Here is a 23,373-nt window from a genome sequence, read left to right on the forward strand (position 1 = left end):
AAAGTGAGTGCTTCAGCCCCAAACATTGACTTTCCTATTCCTCGGATGCTGTCTGACCTTCTCTCCTTTTCCAGCTTCACATCTATTGACTCTGATTTCCAGCATCGATTGTCCTTACTGTCTCCAAGTCAGCATGACAAAGCTGGGCCAGCATCTCTTGCCCATCTCTAGTGCCCTTGAGAAATTTGGAACATCCAACTGGTTCACAGCAATGTAGCAAACTTTTAATTGTCTTCTGAATTGACACAGCAAGCATCCTACTTCATTCAGAAAGTGGATTCAGAAGGGAAATCAGAGATGGGCAATAAATGTTGGACCTGAAAGTGATGTCGACATCTTGTAAATTAATTAATAAAAACACAATAACACCACGATAAATTTTTAACTCCAAATGGACAGTCAGGCCCACCTCAAAATACAAAATTCAGCTTGTGCCTGATTTACATAATGTATTTATATTAATAGTGGCAGTGCATGTTTTATTTCTGTTACAATAAGGGAATGCTTTGAGACAGAATCAAAGAACAGTCTAGGCTTGAAGATATTTTTACCAACAGAGTCAACAAATATTTTGGGCAGAAGTTTGGTGCTAATTTGGGAACGGAATCTGAGACATTTGGGTGAATAATTTTGTGCTAGTTTGCTGAGTAAATCTCCAATGTTTGAAAGATGGGGTGTGGTGATTATAATGCCACAGTTAATTTTTTTCATCATTCATTCACAGGTTAAGGGTATTGCTAGCTAGACCAGCATTTATTGCCCCGCCTTAACTGGTCATGGGTTTTTCCAGCAATGGATTCATGGTCATTATTAGCCTCTTAATTCCAGATTTCTATTATTCAATTCAAATTCCATTATCTTCTAAGATGGGATTCAAACCTGGGTCCTAAGAACACTGGGTCTCTGGATTAACAGTCCAGTGACAATACAACTGGGCCATCGCCTTCTCCTAATTAGAAGACAAATGTAGTCGTGTATGCATTAAAAAAATGTGAGAGACCATGAGCGTGTCTGTGTGTGTGTGGGTGTGAGAGAGAGAGAGAAAGAGAGTGTGTAAGAATGTGTAAGTGTAAGAGTGTGTAAGTGTATGCGTGCAAATGTGTGTGTGCAAGAGTATGTGTGTGAGTGTTCATGAGTGTGAGTGCATTTATGAGTGCACATCTGAGTATTGGAGAGGGATGAGTGAACAATGCCTTTGAGACAGAAATCCATTAGCTTACACATTGATGGGATGCCTCTGGCAATTTTTAATTCCCAGATTTCACTCCAATGGGAATTGCATGCAAAGCCAGTGGGAAGAAAGTAGAGACAAAGACAGAAGTCACTGGAAAAGCTCAGCAGGTCTGGCAGCATCTGTGCAGAGAAATCAGAGTTAATGTTGCAGGTCCAATACCCCTTTCTCAGAGCAGGAAGAAAGTAGAGGCTGGTTGGCGTGAATTTGGGAGCAGGAAGCCATTCCTTTGGAGCTCAGGGAGGATTCAAAGTTTTTATTCATGCCATAACCAATTATTTTTCAGAGTTTATCATGCACTAAACATGTTGAATAAATTATCATAAAATCACTCTCTTTAAAAATCTATATTCACTGCTGTTTTGAGAAAATTAATCAGTATCATGAATGACCTAAACAATTCCATTCAAATCCTATTCCTTTTCCTCTTTTGTTATTAATACTCATTCATCATAGCTTATTGTTTACATTCATAATATAGATTTTGATTTATCCACATTAAACAATACCTTTTATTCTTTGACAATTGAATCATTCTTTTAGGGATTGCTTTCAATTCTACCAGCCGCTTGTAAATAAAACACACAATAGCACAACTTGGCATTATGAACAAAAGTTGTATTGCTAAAATTATCCTCTTCCATGTTCTTGTGAAGAGTGCAAAGATTCAGGAACTGAATTAACTGCACAGAGACTGGTATCCCATCACCAAGTCACCTTTTATTTACATGCACATGGTACAATGGCTGTGTCCAGTCAGCTCGGAGTCAATCTTTGAACTGATGAGATTCTGAATCGCCTGTTTATATTGGTCAGCAAGGGCTCCCTGATTGTCCCAGGTTAACAAACCCAATCAAGGATCTCATAGTCAACAGAATCCACCTGGCTCCAATCACTACAGGAACCTCGAGGAGATTCCTGCAAAATGTCACTTGTTAATGCCCTCAGACTGCATCATATCCAATTTCCAGGATTTTATTGCCACATTTGTTTTTAATCCAGTGAGTTAACTCATCATTTTTCCAATAACTCATCATTTTTGAAATTATTCAAATTATAAACTTTACCAAACATCTACCAAAAAATCAAAATGGTTGTTGCTCTCTTTGAATTTAAATGACTTCCAACAGATTTCACTACATATCAAACTTTAATGATTAAACATGCAAGTGAGCTGATCTTGAAATAAGTGGTTGTTGCAAACTCTGCTGTTCTGGCTCATTATTTACTCTAAATGTAGTACCAATTCTCCAGCCCCAACACTGTACACTCTTTGTGCCTTTTCCAATGTCACATTAAATGACTGAGTCACCAGCTAATGTATCTGTCCCTCACCACACCATTTTGACTCCAAACCCACCAAAACTCAGCAGACATTAATTTTCTCTTTCTACAATTTCGTCTCCAATTCATCTGAAGGTGCCAAAGCTTGCCAGAATTTAGTGTCACCATTCCAGGTCTATTTCAATAGCTTACGAATTTAGCCTTTCTTTTGTGAAGGCCTTAATATATATAAAAATATTCATTGTGAAGGTACTGGAAGCCATCCTAAACTACTGTATATATGATTTCTGACCAAACATTTTCTGATACTGATCAGAAATGGGCATGCAGGCTAAACTCTGAGTACTTGGCTTTTAATGGGATTGCGAGACAATTGTTAAGCCTAATATTAATATAAACCTTTTTTGTCTCAGTTGTGTTTTTTTTTCCTCCTTTCTAGATAACTCTGTGACTCAGAGAATTGTATATGTATTGTTTGGAGATTTAGAGATTATGAGAAAAGAGACTTTACCCTCTGAACTTACATTACTCACAGAGAATATCTCTGCTAAAGACTGATAAAATGGCCATAATGGCAGATAATGGCAAGTGGAGGACAAAGTGTATATCCACAAAAATATTATGCCCAACTATAATGAACATGCTGGCCACTATTGCAGCTGTCGTGCAACCACTCCATTAGTCACTTAGAAATTAACACATTCTGGAGAAATGGAAGCTGAGCAACAAATGTGAGCAATTCTTTTCAGGAACAATACAAATTTATTAAGACTCTGATAGGATCCAACAGACCTATGGAAGATTGTGTGCAAAGTTTAGATTAGATTTTTTTTAGATTACATTACAGTGTGGAAACAGGCCCTTTGGCCCAACAAGTCCACACCGACCCGCCGAAGCGAAACCCACCCATACCCCTACATTTACCTCTTACCTAACACTACGGGCAATTTAGTATGGCCAATTCACCTGGCTCTGCACATCTTTGAACTGTGGGAGGAAACCGGAGCACCCAGAGGAAACCCACGCAGACACGGGGAGAACGTGCAAACTACACACAGTCAGTCGCCTGAGGCGGGAATTGAACCCGGGTCTCTGGCGCTGTGAGGCAGCAGTGCTAACCACCGTGCCGCCCACTGTGCATGCATCTAAATCTTTAGCACTGAAAACAAAAAATGCTGGAAATCAAAGTAGGTCAGGCAAATGCTGCCTGACCTGCTGTGATTTCCAGTATTTGTTGTTTTCAGTACAGATTCCAACATCTGGAGTAATTTGCTCTGAAATCCTGAGCACATCTTGCAATCTTGAACAAATAAATAATGCACATTTAGTGCAGTGCTGAGGGACTGCTGCATAATTGAAGGTGCTGTCTTTAAGATGAGACATTAAATCAAAGCCATTTGGCCTTTGCTCTAGAACATCAACAAGTAATATTTTACATAATACCTGTTACATCAGTGACCATTTCTCCAAGACAAAATAAGATGATTGGAATATATGGACTCTGTCAATCTCTTCCAGTTCTATCAGCCTCAATGTATCCACCTTTTTTTCTAAATTGGTACTCCAATCAGTTAGTATCACTGAAGATTCTGAGCATTCTCTTTCATCAGTCTTAAAGGAGACGAAAGACTTATAGGCGCCTCCCTGACCTCAGGATGTCCCAAGGTGCTTTCCAACTTTTAAAGTATACTTACAGTTGTAACGTAGGAATGGAGCAAAATGTGCAGAATAGCAAGCCAACAAGTTGAGCTATTTTATTAATTCCATTGCATTCCACATATGGCATTTCCATGAGCCCAACAGAACTGGAGCCATAATATTCCACAGAGGGTTTTAGCTTGGAATATTTGGTATAATTTCAGTCAAGTTCAACTCGTGCATTACCTTCATTGAAAGTTTTCATACTTTTCATGAGATATCACCGGGGATCAATTTATTTGTCAGTAAGTTTGAGATTCAGTATGCCATGTTTTATTCTTATTGACGCATTCCACACATGCCATTGCAGTCAGTAAATTGTACTGTCACCACCCCCAATTCATTCTTTACAAGGTACTACGCAGATTCTGCACCTACAATTTCTCCACACCAATACTTAATGCATCCATACAAATATGCCTCTGTCTGCACTATGTATATTGCAACAGTTATTACTCTCAAAAACTTAATTGGCTATGAAAACACTTGAGGATGTCCTGAGGTAATGAAAAGTACCTTATAAATGCAAGTGTTTTATAATTTTTACTGCAGATATCAACCTAATAATTTTACACCAACCATTTGGGGCAGCATGGTGGCTCATTGGTTATACTGCTGCCTTACAATCTCGGGTGACTGTCTGTATGGAGTTTGCACAATTTCCCTGTGTCTGTGTGGGTTTCCTCCATTTGCTCTGGCTTCCTCCCACAGTCCAAAGATGTGCAGGTTAGGTGAATTGCTAAAATGCCCATGCATTAGTCAGAGGGAAATGAGTCTGGGTGGGTTACTCTTCGGAGGGTCGGTGTGGACTTGTTAAGCTGAAGGGCCTGTTTCCACACTGTAGGGAATCTAATCTAATCAATAAAATTAGACAACGTTAATTAAAATTAATTTTAATTATTTTCATTTATTTTATGTAATATATTTTATACAATTAATTTTAAAAGATAAGATTAACCCCGCACAGCTCGCCTCTACTTTCTTGCAAAAATCCACAAGCAGGACTGCCCACAAGGACCCATTGTTTCTGCCTACTCCCACCCCACAGAATGCCTCCCTTCCTACCTTGACTTGGTCTTTTCTGTTCTGGTCCAGTCTCTACCTACAAAAAAATTGTTCTGAGGAAGGGTCACTCAACCCAAAATTTTAACTATGCCAAACCTGCTGAGTTTTTCCAATAAGTTCTGTTTTTGTTTCTGATTTCTAGCATCTGCCATTCTTTCTTTTTTTTTGGATAAAAGTAACATTAAGTCACTTATAACTTTCACTGACTCCCACCACACAAGACTCGCTTTCAATTTAACGATTACTCAATAAAAACAACAACTCAGGCCAGGAGAAGAAACTTTTTTTCATTTTGTCCATAACTCTCAATCTTCATTTTGAGATATTTTAAAAAGAAATTTTCCTGTTGTAAACTCAGGCAGCCCATGCACCACTGAGAAAGACAGTAGTTGAATAATTCTACCAACACCATTTGTCTCTGTCAACGTGAAATGATAGATACAAGTCTGGGACAGAGAGGGGGATTTGGGAAACAATATCTTTACCCAGACTAAGAATAGTCTACAATATCTCCACTCAAGTGTGCAACATTGGCAATATATTAACATACATTCAATATTCATAAAAACATTCAACAGGAACATGAGTAGACCATTTAGGTGCCTGATCCTGTTCTGCGACTTGATGAAAACATGGCTGCCCTGTATTGTTTCTGCTTTTACTGTCCATCTAACTATATTATACAAATATTTATGTATACACACACATATAAATGCTTATGTAATATGTCTCCACAGTCCATTCTAGTCCCCATCCTCTTCATGATTGTAGCAAATAAAACAATATGTTTTGTAGGTAAAAACAGACTTTTACCATTTTCCGACAGAGAGGTCAGCTCACCATCACCTTGGATACCCAAATGGATAGTAAAGGAAGGAGAACAGACTGGTATTGCTCGTTCAGGGTAGAGAAGAGAAAGTTTCACAGAAAGAATAGTTTCAGGTTCCTATTGGAATGAGAGAGAACAAAAGAAGAACAGCTCAGTGGATTTTCAAATCAAAGGAGACAGATAGCAAGAGAACACTGAGAATTGAGCATTGCCCTGCACAAGGAAGAGGCTCAGCCAGTCAGATACCAAACACCGTCCAGCTGATTGTCTCCCAATGAGCAACATTACACCTTGATCAGCATAATCATATCATCATCAAATCAAGCAGCACAGAAAGAAGCCATTCTCCCATTAGGAATGCGCTAGCTCTATGAGAGTTATCCAATCAGACATTTTCCCCTCACTCATCTGTCATATAGCTCAGAAAATGATTAATTTTACAATTCCTCTTTTGAAGTTACTACAGGATCACCTTCCCCCTCACCCTTTTTTTAAAATTCACTCATGGGATGACGGCGTTGTTGGCTCATCTCCAGTTGTCCTTAAACTGAGTGGCTTACTAGGCCATTTCACAAGATGTTAACCTGTGGGTCTAGAATCACATGTAACTCAGACCACTTTAGGATGGGATTTTCCTTCCCCAAACATCAATAGTGAATCAGATGGTATTATAACAACTCACAATGATTTCATGGTCGTCATTACGTTCTAATTCTGGATTTCTAATGAATTAAAATTCAAGCATTGAAACCCAGGTGCCCAGCACATTACCTGGAGGTTTCTGAATTGTGAGTCCAACCATTGGATATGGTGGACCCATTTTTAATTCTATGCATGTGGGTGTATTTTAATTGATTCCTTTGAAAATGCTAGAAGCTACATTGATTCACACACAGGCCCCTATTCTTGTAGGCAAAAGGAATCTATCCACACATTGCACCTTTTTTACTGAAAGGGCTAAGGAAACAGTCGATCCCTGCTGAATCTCCATAGTAACCCTCTGACCAATCAAATTCAACTTGTCTGTTTCAAATTTAATCTAAAACAGTTAACAGTTTCTGTTGCATCTCCATGCCAACCAATCAGCACACTTTGCTCATGTATAAATTGCTGTTCCACTTCCCATGTTGGTTTCCTCACATTTTGGAGTTTATGAGTGCAAGCTGTAAAGGTTCAACTTCATATTTCTTTTTAGCAATGCTTAAGTTCTGTGCTACCAAACAATGATTTGTCCCTGTTTACTCAACCAAGTTCCTCATATTGAACAGAAAAAGAAGATTCATCACTCTCAGAAGTTTGTATTTTTGCTGATATTCTACTTTAGTGACTCATTCGATGAAAATGGCATACATTTCCATAAGTTGCAACTGTCTGTTTTCCACATTAGAAATTCATTGTGTGTTTCCAGTGAAAGAAATTGGTAGGTGTGTCTATCAAAACTGTTTGAGAAAACTTCTATTTTTCAGTTCTCTAATTTTGGAATAAATGTTATATCTTTAAGCTTTGATTTTTAAAAATTTTGTCCTCTTACCAAATTTTATTAAAGTAATTCATCAATTCCCCTCTTCACACATGCTCACAGCTGTCAATGTGAGAGAAATGTTGAGAGGGAGATTTACGATCAGACTGAGACAGATCATAACACCCGCTTAAACACAGGGCTGTGTTTATTTTTAAGAGCACACCAAATCACTTTTTAAAACCAAGCTGAGTGAGCCCTCATGGTAACTGAATGATTTGACAGGTTTGGAACTGTACACTTTGCAAAAACTGATTGTCCTGGTGACTTTTCATGCTGTTCCTGGCTCCCCACTCATTAAAATATACTCCAGTGCACAATGAATGTATTCAGTTCCAATCAGCAGGATGCCAATGTTTGTCTCTGGTGTCATTTGGCAGAGTTCAATGAACCTAAAATTGAGGGGCCATACATGAAACACCATTCATTTCTGTCTTACTGGTGGTGATCAGCTGTATAAATGCTTATTCCTTTCAAATATCTATTTAGTGCAAAAGGATAATAGCTTAGGGCAGAGGTTACTCAGTTCTATGCTTGTTTTGTAACCACATAAATTCCATCAGGTAAATTCTCTCACTGTACACACAAATGAAGCACTTTTGGCAGGGAATTGGTATTCCAGTCTCTAACTCATGTTCCATTCATACACAAACTTAATACACTGTCATAAACTTGATGTCATAAACACTTCAGACATTCAATTTATATTATAGCTGATTTTAGGCAGGCTGTAAAGAAAGCTGAACCCTCAGGCTTACATCAATTCGCTAGGCCAAGAACAATGATGCTAGGCTTGATACCTGGCTATAGGTATACCTAAATGAAACTGCTGGTCCACAGCCAATACCCTGACCGATTCTGAGGCTGAGTGCAGGATGAGAACCAATTGACTGTACAAGAGCACAATGTCTTCCCTATTTGTCAGCTGTCACCCACAATATAAACAGCTTAAATAAAAACAGAAAATGGACACATTTTTATATCTCTGCCCACTTTACCCCTTTGGCCTTTTGTACCTTGGAACCTTTTTGTTGTTTTAGCCCTGCTGACCTGGAAGATCCTTCGTTCCACTTCACACCACTCCCTTTCCCCATCGCTGCATTTGCTCAGAAACTACTTTGGCTCAGTTCTAATGAGAGGTAATCTAGCTGTGACCTTCATTCCGCAGAGCTGAACATTTCCAGCATTTTCTGTTTTTATTTCAGACTTTCATTGCCTGAAAAACTTTGTTTTTAGAAACATCTGGAATATGATTTATCCAACAAATTCAATGTTTTCATAAAATCCCTACAGTGTGGCAGCAGGCCATTCAGCCCATCAAGTCACATCAAAAATCTGAAGTGCATCCTACCTCAACCCACACCCCCCACCCTACCCCTGTAACCCTGCATTTCCCAGGGTTAATCCACCTAACCAGCACATCCCTGGACACAGCGGGCAATTTAGCATGGCCAATTCACCTCACTTCACATCGTTGGACTGTGGGAGGAAACAAGCACTTGGAGGAAACCCACACAGAGACAGGGAGAATGTACAAACTTGATGCAGACAGTCACGCAGGGTCAAATCAAACCCTGGCACTTTGAGACAACAATGCTAACCACTGAGCCACCGTGCCTTCTTACTGAAGAGGCAAAAGAAAATCTTCTTACTCAAAAGATCATCCAACTTTTGGAATCTTTAGAAGTTGCTGGGGTGTCATTGCTGGGCTTTCACTCACTACCAATATTAAGTACCCCAGTTCAGATCTGTTACAACACATTTGTGGGCGTCATGGTGGCACAGTGGTTAGCACTGCTGCCTCACAGCGCCAGAGACCTGGGTTCAATTCCCGCCTCATTCTCCCCGTGTCTGCGTGGGTTTCCTCCGGGTGCTCCGGTTTCCTCCCACAGTCACAAAGATGTGCAGGTCAGGTGAATTGGCCATGCTACATTGCCCGTAGTGTTAGGTAAAGGGGTAAATGAAGGGAAATGGGTGGGTTGCGCTTCGGCGGGTCGGTGTGGACTTGTTGGGCCGAAAGGCCTGTTTCCACACTGTAAGTAATCTAATCTAATTACAATCCTATATGCTAAGCAAGATCCCCACACTCAGAACAGAACTCCATACTGCATTTATGGGACTTCTCTGTGTTCCTTGGATAGTAGATTGGAACAGTTTGTCTGTTATAGAACACACATGATTTTTTTTAAATCGAGCCCATCTGAAGGAAATAAAAAAGCATCACATCCATTTTGACGATTGAAATCTCAAACAGTATTGATGCGTGTGGCCCCCAGTCCCATACCTTCACAGGGGTGTTAATTTAGTGACACCTTGTAGATGTTTTCTTCTAAGTGGGTGCACTGGGAGTTAAGCTGAGGCTGTCTTAAACCTAATTCATTCTGAGTCTTTCCAGTTGACAAAGAGGACTTTCATTCAGTCAGTCCGGATAGAATTCAGAAAGATTGCAGAGGGTACTGTGCATTCCACCATTCTCCCATTCACTGGTAATAAAACTTTTTAAAAATTAAACCATTTGCTAAGAGTTTTCATTTGTGGCAATATAATTTATTCATCTCAATTTCTTTTTTCTTATTTTTTAACAAAGAAGACTTATTAACATTATTGGAGAAGGGATCAGCAAGATGAGGTGACTTTCAGAGTTAATGTGATAGAGCACACAAATGTTAATTGAGCTCACTATATACTATGAGAAGCAAAGTGTTTTAACCAGTTTTTCAGAAGAGATGTTGTATCAAGAATCAGAATCACTGCTCTAAAAGAGTTCTGTTAGATGCCTTTCTTGTTTCTTTAGTTGTCCCATTACTACCTTTACATAGTAAACCTTTTATAATTTAATCTCCTGCTTTTCATTCAACCGTAGATGCTACCTGCAGCTTGTTCGTACCTGCTGCTATTTCCCTCTGAACTTGTTGAGTACATACTGATCGCGAACATTTGCTAGTTCTGACAAAAGTTCATCAACCTGAAGCATTCATTCTATTTCTCACTCTGCAGCTGCTGACAGAAATATTGAACATTTCCAGTGTTTTCCACATTTATTTCAGACTTACAGCATTCACAGTAATGTACTCATGTCAGGTCTATACAGTTAAAAAAGTTAGTATACAGCGAGCTCAACAAAATTTTTGTGTTATGCCAAACAAGGAGTCTGTATGTTCTGGTTGCCATAACAGGTACATTACCATGACATTTTATTTATAGAATCAGGAGTTCATTCAGTTTTATTGTCAACATTTGTCCCTCAATCAATGTCAGTCAAAAGAGATTTGTTCAGAAATGGCAGATGGAGTTTAATAGGGAAAAATATAAGGTGATGCATTTGGAAGACCAAATTCAGGTGTGAATTATACAATGAGGGACAGAAACCATTGGAGCATTGAAATACACAGAAATACACAGGTGGACAGATCCTGAAAATGACACCATAGGTGGATAAGATGGTCAAGTAGGCCTACATCACGCTTGCTTTCATGGGCTAGGGCATTGAATATACCAATTAGCAAGCTATGTTACAGCTGTACAAAGCTTTAGTTAGGCCACATTTGGAATATTTCATGCAGTTCTGATCACCGCACTACCAGGAGGATGTAGAATGCTTTGGAAAGGGTGCAGAGAAGGTTTACCAGGAAGTTGCCTGGTCTGGAGGATTTTAGTTATGAGGAGAGGTTGGATAAACTCAGATTGTTTTCATTGGAAAGATGGAGGCTGAGGGACAACCTGATAGAGCACTACAAGGCATAGATAGGGTGGATAGCCAGAGGCCTTTTCCCAAGGTGGAAAGGTCAACTATAAGAGAACACAGGTTCAAGGTGAGAGGGGGAAAGATTTCACACATACAGTTGGTGGGTGCTTGGAAAGCACTGCCAATGGAGGTAGGGGAAGCAGGCAGGTTAACAACGTTTAACGTGTACCTGATAGACACATGAACCGGAGGTGAACAGAGAGCTACAAACCATGCATGGCAATAAATAGTGCTTCTAAATAAGGTTTAGGAATTGGAATAGGCTTGGTGGACCAAAGGTCCTGTTCTCAAGCTGTATTGAATTGTATAAATTAAGTGAATTGTTTTAACAGACATCTCATCACATTGCTGTTTCTGGGATCTTACTGTGTTCAAATCAGTTTCCACATTTCCTTGTAAACATGGACTGAAATTACAATGCAAAAGCAAATATTTGGCTGTGGACCATTGTTGGATATCTGAGGGATGTGAAAATGTGCCAAATCAAAACGTTCTTTTTTATTTATTAAAAAGTGAATGTAAACTTTTGCAAGATTTTTTTTCTCAAGAACACAATGTGATGAATTGAGCCAAGTTCAACTGTGTCATTGAAGAATGATACAATAGATGGAAATGTCACACTAATGTCTGGATGAATTTGTTCTTTTGCCAGCTCTTTCTGCAAATTGGAGCCCAAATATGAAATTACTAAACCCACACTTTGCAGATCTTGCTCTATAAAGCACTTTGATTTGCTGTAATGAAAGTGTGTGAACATTAATAGATGTTTCCTTTGCTCCAGTGCATATTCCAGTTTGTGCAAAGCTAGTATGCCATAAAATCCAAACCTACTATAAAATTTAAGATTAGATTCCCTACAGTGTGGAAACAGGCCCTTCAGCCCAACGAGTCCACACCGACCCTCCAAAGATTAACCCAGCCAGACCCATCTCCACCCAACAAAGGCATCGAACACAATGGACAATTTCACATGGCCACTTCACCCGACTTACACATCTTTGGATCCTGTGGGAGGAAACCGGAGCACCCGGAGGAAACCCACGCAGTCATGGGGAGAATGTGTAAACTCCACACAGGCAGTCGCCGAGGCTGGAATTGAACCTGGGACCCTGGTGCTGTGAGGCAGCAGTGCTAGTCACTGAGCCACCTCCCTTGAAAAAAACCCACTACTAACAGGGGACAGGCAAACTAAAGTCAATAGCTAATCATTTTAAATATGAGTCATCAAATGCAGATCAATAATGTAACAGACATCCCTGCAAATGTCTTCAAAAAGCCATCTTCATGTCTGGCTTAAATCTAATTTTCCTATTCAGTTTCTTTTCTCCTAGTTAAGCTATTGAAACATTATCAATCACATCATTATCAGTTGAATCTATTCAGACATAGATAAGTGTCACCCTTACACTGGAAGTGGTATACCTCTCCTAACTCTTCCCTGGTTCAAATCTGAAAAATACGGCCAAATTCATCTTCAAGATGTCAGCTCCTTAATGTTGACCATGACTGATTTCATCCTTTAGAAAGATGATAGGTGCTGTGGCTCTCCTTTAGGCTGTCCCATACACATAGTCTTATGGTGTGATTGACTGTTCTTCTGAGGAGTGCAGCACAAACCCTACCTTACAAGGAGGAAGAAGCAAACGAGGGACAACAATAATATTTGGTGATTTAATAGTGAGGGATAGAGACAGGTATTTCTGCAGACTTCACTCCACAATGGGGGGTTGCCTTCCTGGGGCCAGGGTCAGAGCATGTCACTGAATGGCTGCAAGGCATCCCAAAGGAGAAAAGTGAACAGTTAGAAATCGCGGTTCACATTGGGTCCAACGACACAGACAAAAAGAGGCAGCAAATCCTACAACAAGAATTTAGGGAGCTAGGTAACAGATTGAAAGGCAGGACATTAAAGTTTGTAATCTCTGGATTACTCCCAGTTCTAATGATAATACAAATAGGCAGAAAGAGCAGATGCAGAGCTGAAGAGTTGAAGCAGAAGGGAGGGTTTTCTATTCTTGGATAACTAGGCCCATTTCTAGGGAAGTTGGAACTGTGCTAGTCCAATGGATTGCACCTGAACCAGAATGAGACCAACGCCTAGGGGTGGCACGGTGGCTCACTTTGTTAGCTCTGCTGCCTCACAGCGCCAGCAACACAGGTTCGATTCCAGCCTCGGGTGACTGTCTGTGTGGAGCTTGCACATTCTCCCCGTGTCTGCACGTGTTTCCTCCAGTGCTTCGGTTTCCTCCCACAGTCCAAAGATGTGCAGGTCAGGTGAATTGGTCATACTGAATTGCCCATAGTGTTAGGTGCATTCGTTGAGGGAAATGGATCTGGGCGGGTTACTCTTCAGAGGGTTGGTGTGGACTTGTTGGGCCAAATAGTGTGTTTCGACACTGTAGGGAATCTAATCTAATCCTGTGGGAGGTTTGCAAGTGCAGTTAGTGGTCATTTAAAATAATTTGGCAAAGGGATTGGAAATGGAGTTGATCTGTAGTAAGGCTACTTTGCAGGTAAGGCAGATGAGTGGAAAGTGTTAATTAATGCATGGGAAGTGACATCATTGCAATCACAAAGACATAGTTGAGGGAGGAACAGGACTGGAAGCTCAATATTGCATTGTTTAGAATCTTCAGGCAAGTTGGTGGGCTATCCAAAGATGTGCAGGTTAGGTGAATTGGCCATGCTAAATTGCCCAGAGTGTTTAGGGATGTGTAGGGTAGGTACATCAGGGGTAAATACAGGGGAATGGGTCTGGGTGGGTTCCTCTTCTGAGGGTCTGTGTGGACTTGTTGGGCTGAAGGGCTTGTTTCCACACTGTAGGGATTCTATAAAAGAGGAGTTAATATCATAATATTAATCAAGAAGTCAATTAATGCAGTAAGGAGGGATGACATCTTAGAAGGTTCCTCAAATGAGGCCATATGAATAGAACCCAGAAACAAAAAGAAGGAAACCACTTTGCTGGATGCACTATAGACAGGGACAGATAGAAAGATAGAAATGTTGGCAACATTCAGAGAAGTGTCAGAGGCTGAGGGGTGACCTCATAGAGTTTTATAAAATCCTGAGGGGCATGGATAGGGTAAACAGACAAGGTCTTTTACCCTGGGTGGGAAGTCCAGTACTAGAGGGCATAGGTTTAGGGTGAGAGGGTAAAGACATAAAAGAGACCTAAGGGACATTTTTTTCACACAGAGGGTGGTGCCTGTATGGAATGGGCTGCCAGAGGAAATGGTGGAGGCTGGTATGATTGCAACATTTAAAAGGCACCTGGATGGGTGTATGAATAGAAAGGGTTTGGAGAGATATGGGCTGGGTGCTGGCAGGTGGGATTAGATCAGGTTAGTGTATCTGGTTGGCATGGACGTTGGACCGAAGGGTCTTTTTCCATGTTGTACATCTCGATGACTCTATGACTCTAAGTATAAAAATAATATAGTAATAATAGGGGATTCCAACTTCCCTAATGTGGGATAGACAAAATGTGAAAAGCTTAGAGGGTATGGAATTCTTAAAATATATCCATGAATTTTTTTCAAGATCAAGAGTATGGTGCTGGAAAAGCACAGCAGGTCAGGCAGCATCTGAGGACCAAGAGAATTGATGTTTCAGGCATAAGCCCTTAATTTCAAGCCAACAGGTAGAAAGTACTACAAGAGAGTGGATTGTGCTGAACCTAATTTTAGGGAATGACACTGATTAGGTGGTAGGTATGTTATTGGGAGACCATTTTGGTGATAGAGACCAGAAATCACTAACATTTAAGGAATTATGGATAACGGTTAAGATAAATTGGAAATAATTCTGAACTGGCTAAGGCTGATTTTAACATACTAAGTCAAGATATGGCCAAATTGGACTGGAATCAGCTACTTGCAAGAAAATTCACGTTAGAGCAGTGGGAGTCATTCAAAAGCATAATAGTGAGAATGCATGGCCAACATGAAATGGATAAATCCCTTGGCCCAGAGAAGATGTATCTCAAGCTATGGTTGGAGGCAAGAGAGGAGATTGCAGGGACTCTGACATTAAATTTCAACTCCTCTCAGGCCATAGCAAAGGTGCAAGGGGATCAGAGGACAGTTCATGTGGTGCTATTATTCAAGAAGGGTGGTAGGGATAAACCAGAAAACTATAGGCCAATGAGTCTAACATCTCTTGTAGAGAAATCATTGGAAAAAACTCCAAGGGATAGAATTAATGCTCACTTGGAGAGGAATGGTGTAATCAAAGATAGTCAGCATGATTTTGTCGAGAAGAGATCATGTCTAACAAGTGTGATTGAATTTTTCAAGGCTGTGGCTTAATGTGTAGATGAGGGTAGTGCAGTTGATGTAACTTTCACTAAGGCGTTTAACAAGGTGTCATATGGCATATGTCATATAGTTAAGAAGCTAAGAGCTCATGGGATCTAGGGCAATTTGCCAATGGATCCAAAATTGACTTGGTAGTTAGAAGGAGTGTGTTTTTCTGACTGGAAACCAATGTCCAGTGGTGTGATGTTGGATTTGGCATTGGGTCCCTCATTGTTTGTTGTGTACATTAATGGTCTAGAACTTAGGAGGTATGATTGTTGAATTTTCAGATGACATGGAAATTGGTGTTGTGGTAAATATCAAGGAGGAAAGCCTTAGACTTCAGGATGATATAGGCAGATTGGTCAGACAGACTGGTCAGTGGTATATGAAATTTAATCCTGAAAAGTATTGGGTGATGCATTTTGAAAGAACTAACAAGCAATGGAGTACAATTGAATGGTAACACCCAAAAATGTACAGGGGATCAGAGGGATTTTGGTGTACATGACCATAGATCCTTGAAGGCAGTAGCACAGGTAGATAAAGAGGTTAAGAAGGCATATGGGATACTTGCATTTATTAGTCAAGGCATTGTATACAATAGCAAGGAAGTTATGATGGCAGTGTATATTACCATCGTTGGAATACATTGTGCACATTGGGTTGCCACACAACAGGAAAGAGAGTGTGCAAGAGAATCATCAGGACATTACCTGGGCTGGACTCTCTATGAAGAGAAACCAGATAGGCTGGGACTGTTTTCCTCAGAGCAGAGAAGGCTGAGGGGGAGCCTGATTGACCTGTACAAAGTTATGAGGGACTTGGATTGAGTATATAGGGATAAACCTTTCCCTTAGTGAAGGAGTTAATAACCGGGGGTGCCATTTTAAAGTCAAGAGAAGTTTTAGAGAGGAATTGAGGAAAGTTTTATTTTCTTGTGGGTATCTGGAACTCACTGTCTAAAGTTTTGGTAGACACAGGAACCCACGCAATATTTAAAAAGTATCTAGATGAACACATGTTGGAAAAATGGGTTTACAATAGATAGATGCTTGCTGACTGACATGGATATGATGGTTTGAAGGGTCTCTTTCCATGCTGTTAAAAGCTCTGACACAATCACATAGTGTCTTTTTTTTATTTGCTAAATGTGGTGTCGGCAGAATTCTGGCAATGATTACAAGAGGTTAATATAACGAAAGATTCAAATGAATCATAAACTATAAACTTCAATGGTAGATTTCCCCCTTGAAGTTATTCTGAGGAAACTTCTCGCACGTTTTTTAAAAAAAAACCTATCCCTCCTTTTCTGAAGATGGTGCCGTTAATTCCAGATACCTGTTCCACAGCTACTAAACATCGTTCTATACCAAACATAACTTCCATGTATGAGTCGGAATCAAGTGCTAGTTAACTAGACAACAATAGGACATGACACTGATTCTGTTTCTTTGCTCTACTCACAATAATACATTTCTCTGTGAGACCCATTGGATGACATTCAGAATTTGAGTTCACATAGACAGTTGTCTCTCAACTGATCCTGAGATGCAGAGTCAATTTTGCCTTTATCACCACCGAGGCGAGATCTGATAATGTAATACTTGTGATTGAACTTGAATGTTCTTAGTTTACTTGGCTTGAGTTGTGAAGGTGGCAATGTAATCACTATCTGATCCATCAGAGAACAAAAGCAACTCTGTCCTGCCTTTGAGCCTTGTGTTGGTAGCACCTATCAGTGAGACTGAGATTGTGAGAATCAAAGCAGACACTCAACTTCAACTCAGAGCTATAATTAGGCCACAGCTGAAGTACTGCATGCAGTTCTGGTCACCAAACTATAGGAAAGAGGTGAATGAACTGGAGGGAGTGCAGAGGAGATTCACCAGGATGTTGCCTGGGATGGAGCATTTTAGCCATGAAGAGAGGCTGGATAGGCTCAGGTTGCTTCTTTTGGAGCAGAGAAAGTTAGGGTAGGGGAAACTGATCGAGGTGTTCAAAATTGTGAGGAGCGTGGTCAGGGTGACTAGAAAGTAGTGTTCTCCTTTGTTAAAGGATCAATAACTAGGATGCATAATTTTAATGTGAAAGGTAGGAGGGGATATGAGGAAAGCTTTTTTCACACAGAGGCTGGTGGGAGTCTGGGAGAGTAGTTGAGGTGGGCAAAAACAGAACCTTTAAAAAGTTCTTGGATGAGCACTTTAAGTAATGTGACTTACAAGGCTTTGAGCCTAGCATGGGAAAGTTACAAAAGCATAGGTAGCAGTATATCTTTGGTGGTGGAATTGTTGGGCCAAAGACCCCCTTCCACATTGTATGATTTTATGTGTACAGGATGAAAAATCTTGGCAAAAATGTGTCTTTTTCCCAGAGATACTCCAGTTTTGTACAACCATTCAAAATCATTTTGGTATGACTTTTATATTTAGCATTTAGAAAATACATCAGCCATGACTGAATTAAAATGCAGTTCAGCAAGTGAAAGATATAAGTTGAAGTAATTCTATAATTTTGGAAGTATCTGGTACACAGTGTCCAAATAACATTTTGAATCAACTCCTTGAATAAGTTCATTACCTGGATCCATTGACCTGATTTGGGTTGTACTCCATCTTGATGGCCACTCTGGTCGGTGGCTGTGCCAACCACTCTTGCTGTGGAACACGGGGGCTAATCTTTGAGGTCTGCCCATAGTCGCTTGATGAAGACGCTGTCATTTCTGTTTTCGCTAGGTGAGATGTTCCGTAGGCACACTCAAATAAGGACTGGTCTTCACTGACTACTGATAGTGCTTCCTGTCAGAAAGAAAGATATGCAGATAAAATCTGACAGTCTCCTAGAGCACCTCAATCTTTGACTAAGCTATTGAGATGTCATTTTCCACCTTAATTTACAATGCAATTTAAAAATTGCCACTTATGTCTGTAAGTTTTTAAGGAAATTTAATATTGTTTCTCCTCTATTGGTTAACCCCAATCAATGATTGATTCAAATGTTGTAGTGCAAAAGACTCAAATTCATATTATTGGTGCAAAATTTGAATTTTTGTGTTGTTGATTGGCAACAATTGAGATAGAGTTAATATTTAGAGCTTCTTCTCTTCAATAGATATATGATGTTATGTTGTGTAATTTGTTTGTAGTTTAGGCAAGTCTTTAATAATCAAGTTTTTGGGAGTGTTTTCCATTTCTATTTCCCCCATCTTTATTTCATATATTATGTCTCTTCCAGGAGTTAAACTAAGAATGACCTAGTAATAATCTCAAATAGCTTGCTCATTGGGTTTTTTCCACCATCTCTGCTTTTCAGCTCAGTTCAGAAATCTCACAGTGTTTGGAATCATTTTCATCTTTGGATTCCTCAAGGGGTGGCACGGTGGCTCAATGCCTGCCTCAGCATCAAGGACCCGGGTTTGATTCCACCCTTGGGTGAGTGGCTGTGGGAAGTTTGCACGTTCTCCCCATGTCTGCGTGGGTTTCTGACAGGTGCTTTGGTTTCCTCTCACAGTCCAAAGATATGCACATTAGGTAGATTGGCCATGTTAAATTGCCCATTGTGTTTAGGATGCATCGGTTAGCTGCATTAGCCATGGGAAATCTAGGGTTCAGGGATAGTGTAGGAGGATAGGTCTGAGTGGGATACTCTTCGGAGGGTTGGTGCGGACCAGTTGGAGAGAATGGCCTGTTTCCACACTGTAGGGATTATATTCTATTGTAGCTCACTTTGTATCATTCTATTATGTTATAAACAAGATGGAAAATATTATTCTGTTGCACAATATATAAAGAGGATGACCCTGGGAAAGTGAAGTTGGACTTTAAACCTCTTGGGGAGCAAGTACTGGGATACAATTTGACAGAGACTAGGGGTTGGCTTCTGAATGAAAGGACTGAAAGGCTTCATCTTGAAACACTGACTTTTTCTCTCTCTGCAGATGCTGCCAAACCTGCATTTTCTGTTTTAATTTCTGATTTAGTTGGCACTCTCAGTTTGAAGAACAGTATTCAGCACGAGATTAAGGGGATAGCTAAAAGCAGTGGAATGAAACATAAGATAGATTTTTTTAATATCCTTCTCCAAAACCCATAAACAATATTGTAAAATCAATAGGAAAATGTTAGCTAACACAACTAATTCATGGCATCACTTCTACCCTAAGACAGGAATAATAAGAGTAAATTACCTATAAAACGGTTATACAAAATAGCACAAAAATTATCTTAATACCCGTCTCTATAATTTTATTTCAAAGCAGTAAATTACAATTCACCTTTAGAAATGTAGTATATATCTAGAATTGTTAAGAATAATGCATAACTTTGTGTTTAAATTTTGTTTTGTATTTTATGTGTTAAGAAGTGGCAGACATAGGTTAATTTAATATTGGTGCTTGTGTTGTGAAGTTGGGTACTTACTACTGGGAAGTACGGAAGGTTTCAGTTATAAAGAAAGGCCGAATAGGCTGGGATATTTTTCACTGGAGAGTGGGAAAATGAGAGGCAACCTGATGGAAATTTATAAAATAATGAGGGGTATGAATAGAGTTCATCTTTTCCCTAGGATGGAAGATTTCAAGACTAGGGGAGAAATCTTTATGGTGAAAGGAAAGAAATTTAAGAAAGGCATGAGAGGCAGATTTTTACACAGAGGGTGATTTGTGTGTGGAATGACCTTTCTGAGGAAGTAGTGGATGTAGATACAATTACAACATTTAAAAGACATTTGGATAAGTACATGAATAGGAAAGGTTTGGAGGGATACGGGCCAGGAGCAGACAGGTGGAACTAGTTTAGTTTGGGATTATGTTTGACATGGACTGGTTGGACCGAAGGGTCTATTTCTGTTTTGTATGACTCTGTGAATCTAAGTCTAGAGATTCATTTTGTTTTATGTAAATTTTAAATGATGTTTAAACCTTTGAGGTGAGTGGTTCTGTGTGTTAAATATAGTAGGGCAAAAAGAAAACCTGTTATGAGCCAGTGGCAGTAGCTCAACAACACAGACAAGCAGAACAATCCAGTCAATTGCAAGTGATAAGATTGCATGGAATATGTGTACAGGATGGAGGCAATTCAACTAGACAACTGAGTTTAAATTACGTACAGTATGGAAACAGGTCCTTCGACCCAACGGGTCCACACTGACCCTCCAAAGAGCAACCCAGCCAGACCCATTCCCCTACCCCACATTTACCCCTGACACTACGGGCAATTTAATGTGGCCAATTAACCTGGCTTGCACATCTTTGATTTGTGGGGGGAAACCAGAGCACCCAGAGGAAATCCACACAGACACGGGGAGAATGTGCAAACTCCACACAAACAATCGCCCGAGGCAGGAATCGAATGTGAGGCAGCAGTGCTAACCACTGAGCCGCCATGCCACCCCACGAAACACACATTTTTGTTGTGAAAGTAAGAGTGAGTTTTGCTGGTAGTTTGTTTTACCAGATGAAGGGATAAATGGAAGAAGTGACTGGTCAGAAAACTGCTGAAAGAAAGCTGGTTATAACTATCCTACCTTTGTCAGAGCAGGAAGATTTAATGTAAAGATATTTGTGAATCTTTATTGATGTTTGAGTGGGTATAAGAATATTGTTGGGATAAAAAGAGGTCGTGAGAAATTTAACCTTTTCCTGAGATCTATAACAACTTTTTTTTCCTCCTTCTTTTGCCTAATGTTGTATTGTTCATTTTTTTCTTGTTTAATAATGTTTTATTCTTGGTGCCAAAAGTACATTGAAAGCTTTGTGTGGATGTATTCAGTAACAAAGCTCCACACTTGGAAAAGACAAAGTTAGGATCTAACAAGCCAGGTTTCACTCTGGTTTTGAACTATCCAATATTGGAATAATCTGGAACCAACACAATAGACTAAATATATAGCTATAAGTTTATATACTGTAAATAAGCATATCTGTTTATTGATTAATTCATTGTTGTCATGTACCGAGATACAGTGAAATTAGATTAGATTAGATTCCCTACAGTGTGGAATCTTGCCATTTGGCCCAACTAGTCCACACCGAAGAGTAACCCACCCAGACCCATTTCCCTACCCTATTACTCTACATTTACCTCTGACCTATGCCCTTGACGAATGAATCTTATTGTACGGTGAATGATACATCACAAAAAGCTTTTAATTTGCTTGCTATACAGGCAGATCGTACCATAAAAAGTGCATTAGAGTAGCAGAACAGAATGCAGAAAACAGTGTTACAGCCACACAGAAGGTGCAGAGAGAGAGAGAGATCAGAATTAACATTTGAGAGGTGCTAACCAAACAAAAGTTATTGTACAGTGAATGATACAACATAAAAAAAAGTGTGGTAGCAGAGCAATCATTGAAAGTGTAATTCAAGCACATTTGTTACAATTGACATCAGTTTAAAATCCAGCACTTTCAAAGTTTGCCATCTTTCTGTGAGTAACCATACTTCACTAAAGAAACAACAAATAGTGTAGATATTGAGTTGGACTGGTCATGAGAAGTTACCAGGTGACAAACCATTAGGTATATTAGTCTTTTTAAGCATTGCAACTGTTGCAAATGTAAATAGAATGCTAGGTGTCAATGTCATTCAATGCTTGCTTCTGATTGACAAGATTGTAAATTCAAGCTCCAATCCACAGTCATGAGAACATTAATTACTCAGACAGGTTATCTAAGGATGAGATGTTAAACCAAGGTCTTGTCTATTCTCAATATCCCTCCATCCATAATAAACAAAACCGTCATTTGTCTTATTGCGGATTGTATAACAATGGTATGTGCAAATTGGTTGCCTACAAACAACAGTGACTTCATTTCAGAAAAAAACTTCAGCGTAAAGATCCTGAGGGCATGAATAATATATAATTTATAATTCATAACACAACACAAAGGAATTCAATTCTCTTTATACTTTATTCTTGTCTAAGACCATGAGCTTGTAAATCAAATATCCAGATCCAAAATGGATATTGATTTGACTACAGTACTGCTGCATATGGTGTATTTTCCTGGCTTCACACACATGACAGCAACACAGTATGTCGAACAAATTGCTCCTTAAATTAATCAGATTTCTCAATAGCAGAAGGAAAATACATTAAGAAAATGTTGAGAATTTCACTTGTAAATCCAGAAGAAAAATAAGGTATATGAATCTTTGAATTCAATGTAGAAATTAGCTGTCTTTGTCTTGGGTAAGGATGACAACCAAAATAACTATATTTGATTGATGTGATGATGATATTGAGTGCAAACAAAACAAGGGTATTTTTACAGCTTGGATTGTGTTTCAGGGCACATCATATCACCATAGCCTTGTGTTGTAGGAACACAGAAAAAGAGCTTCCAAACATTCCTTCATAGAATTGGAAAACCCTTTGGAGTTTGTAATATATGTAATACCCTAACAGGGAGAATGTTAACTAATAATGAGCATCCACAATATTCTGAAAGTAACAGACAGATGTCCCAGACTAATAGGAATTCAGTGTTGTTGGGTCAGCAGAGAATTGAAAGTGATCTGTGAAAGTCAGGAGCATCATTTTTGAATATAATGACAGAATGGCTACAGATATAGAATAACTTGTTCACATTCATACATTTTCATCAAATCCCTAATTTTAATGATACTCATAATGGTAGCCACGCTTTGGGCTGTCAATATCTCAAGCTTTGAAATATCCTCCTTAAACCTTTCCTGCGATG

General features: G+C 39.5%; 1 protein-coding gene across 6 annotated transcripts in view; it reads right to left on the reverse strand.

Annotated features, from left to right (window-relative positions):
- Window positions 1-23,373, reverse strand: part of erg (ETS transcription factor ERG) — a 269,795-nt gene that overhangs the window by 78,610 nt on the left and 167,812 nt on the right. For 5 of the 6 annotated variants that reach the window (XM_043701336.2, XM_087992514.1, XM_043701331.2 and 2 more), the window contains one exon: window positions 18,250-18,467. In XM_043701336.2, the coding sequence (XP_043557271.2) occupies window positions 18,250-18,467 (218 nt within the window). Of the gene's footprint in view, window positions 1-6,091; window positions 6,187-18,249; window positions 18,468-23,373 lie in introns of those variants that run through there. The other variant, XM_087992515.1, reaches the window with a different exon arrangement.

This window comes from Chiloscyllium plagiosum, unplaced genomic scaffold (genome assembly GCF_037043375.1).
Source record: "Chiloscyllium plagiosum isolate Xiang-an unplaced genomic scaffold, Cpla_swu_hap1 HiC_scaffold_12, whole genome shotgun sequence".
Lineage (NCBI taxonomy): Eukaryota > Metazoa > Chordata > Chondrichthyes > Orectolobiformes > Hemiscylliidae > Chiloscyllium > Chiloscyllium plagiosum.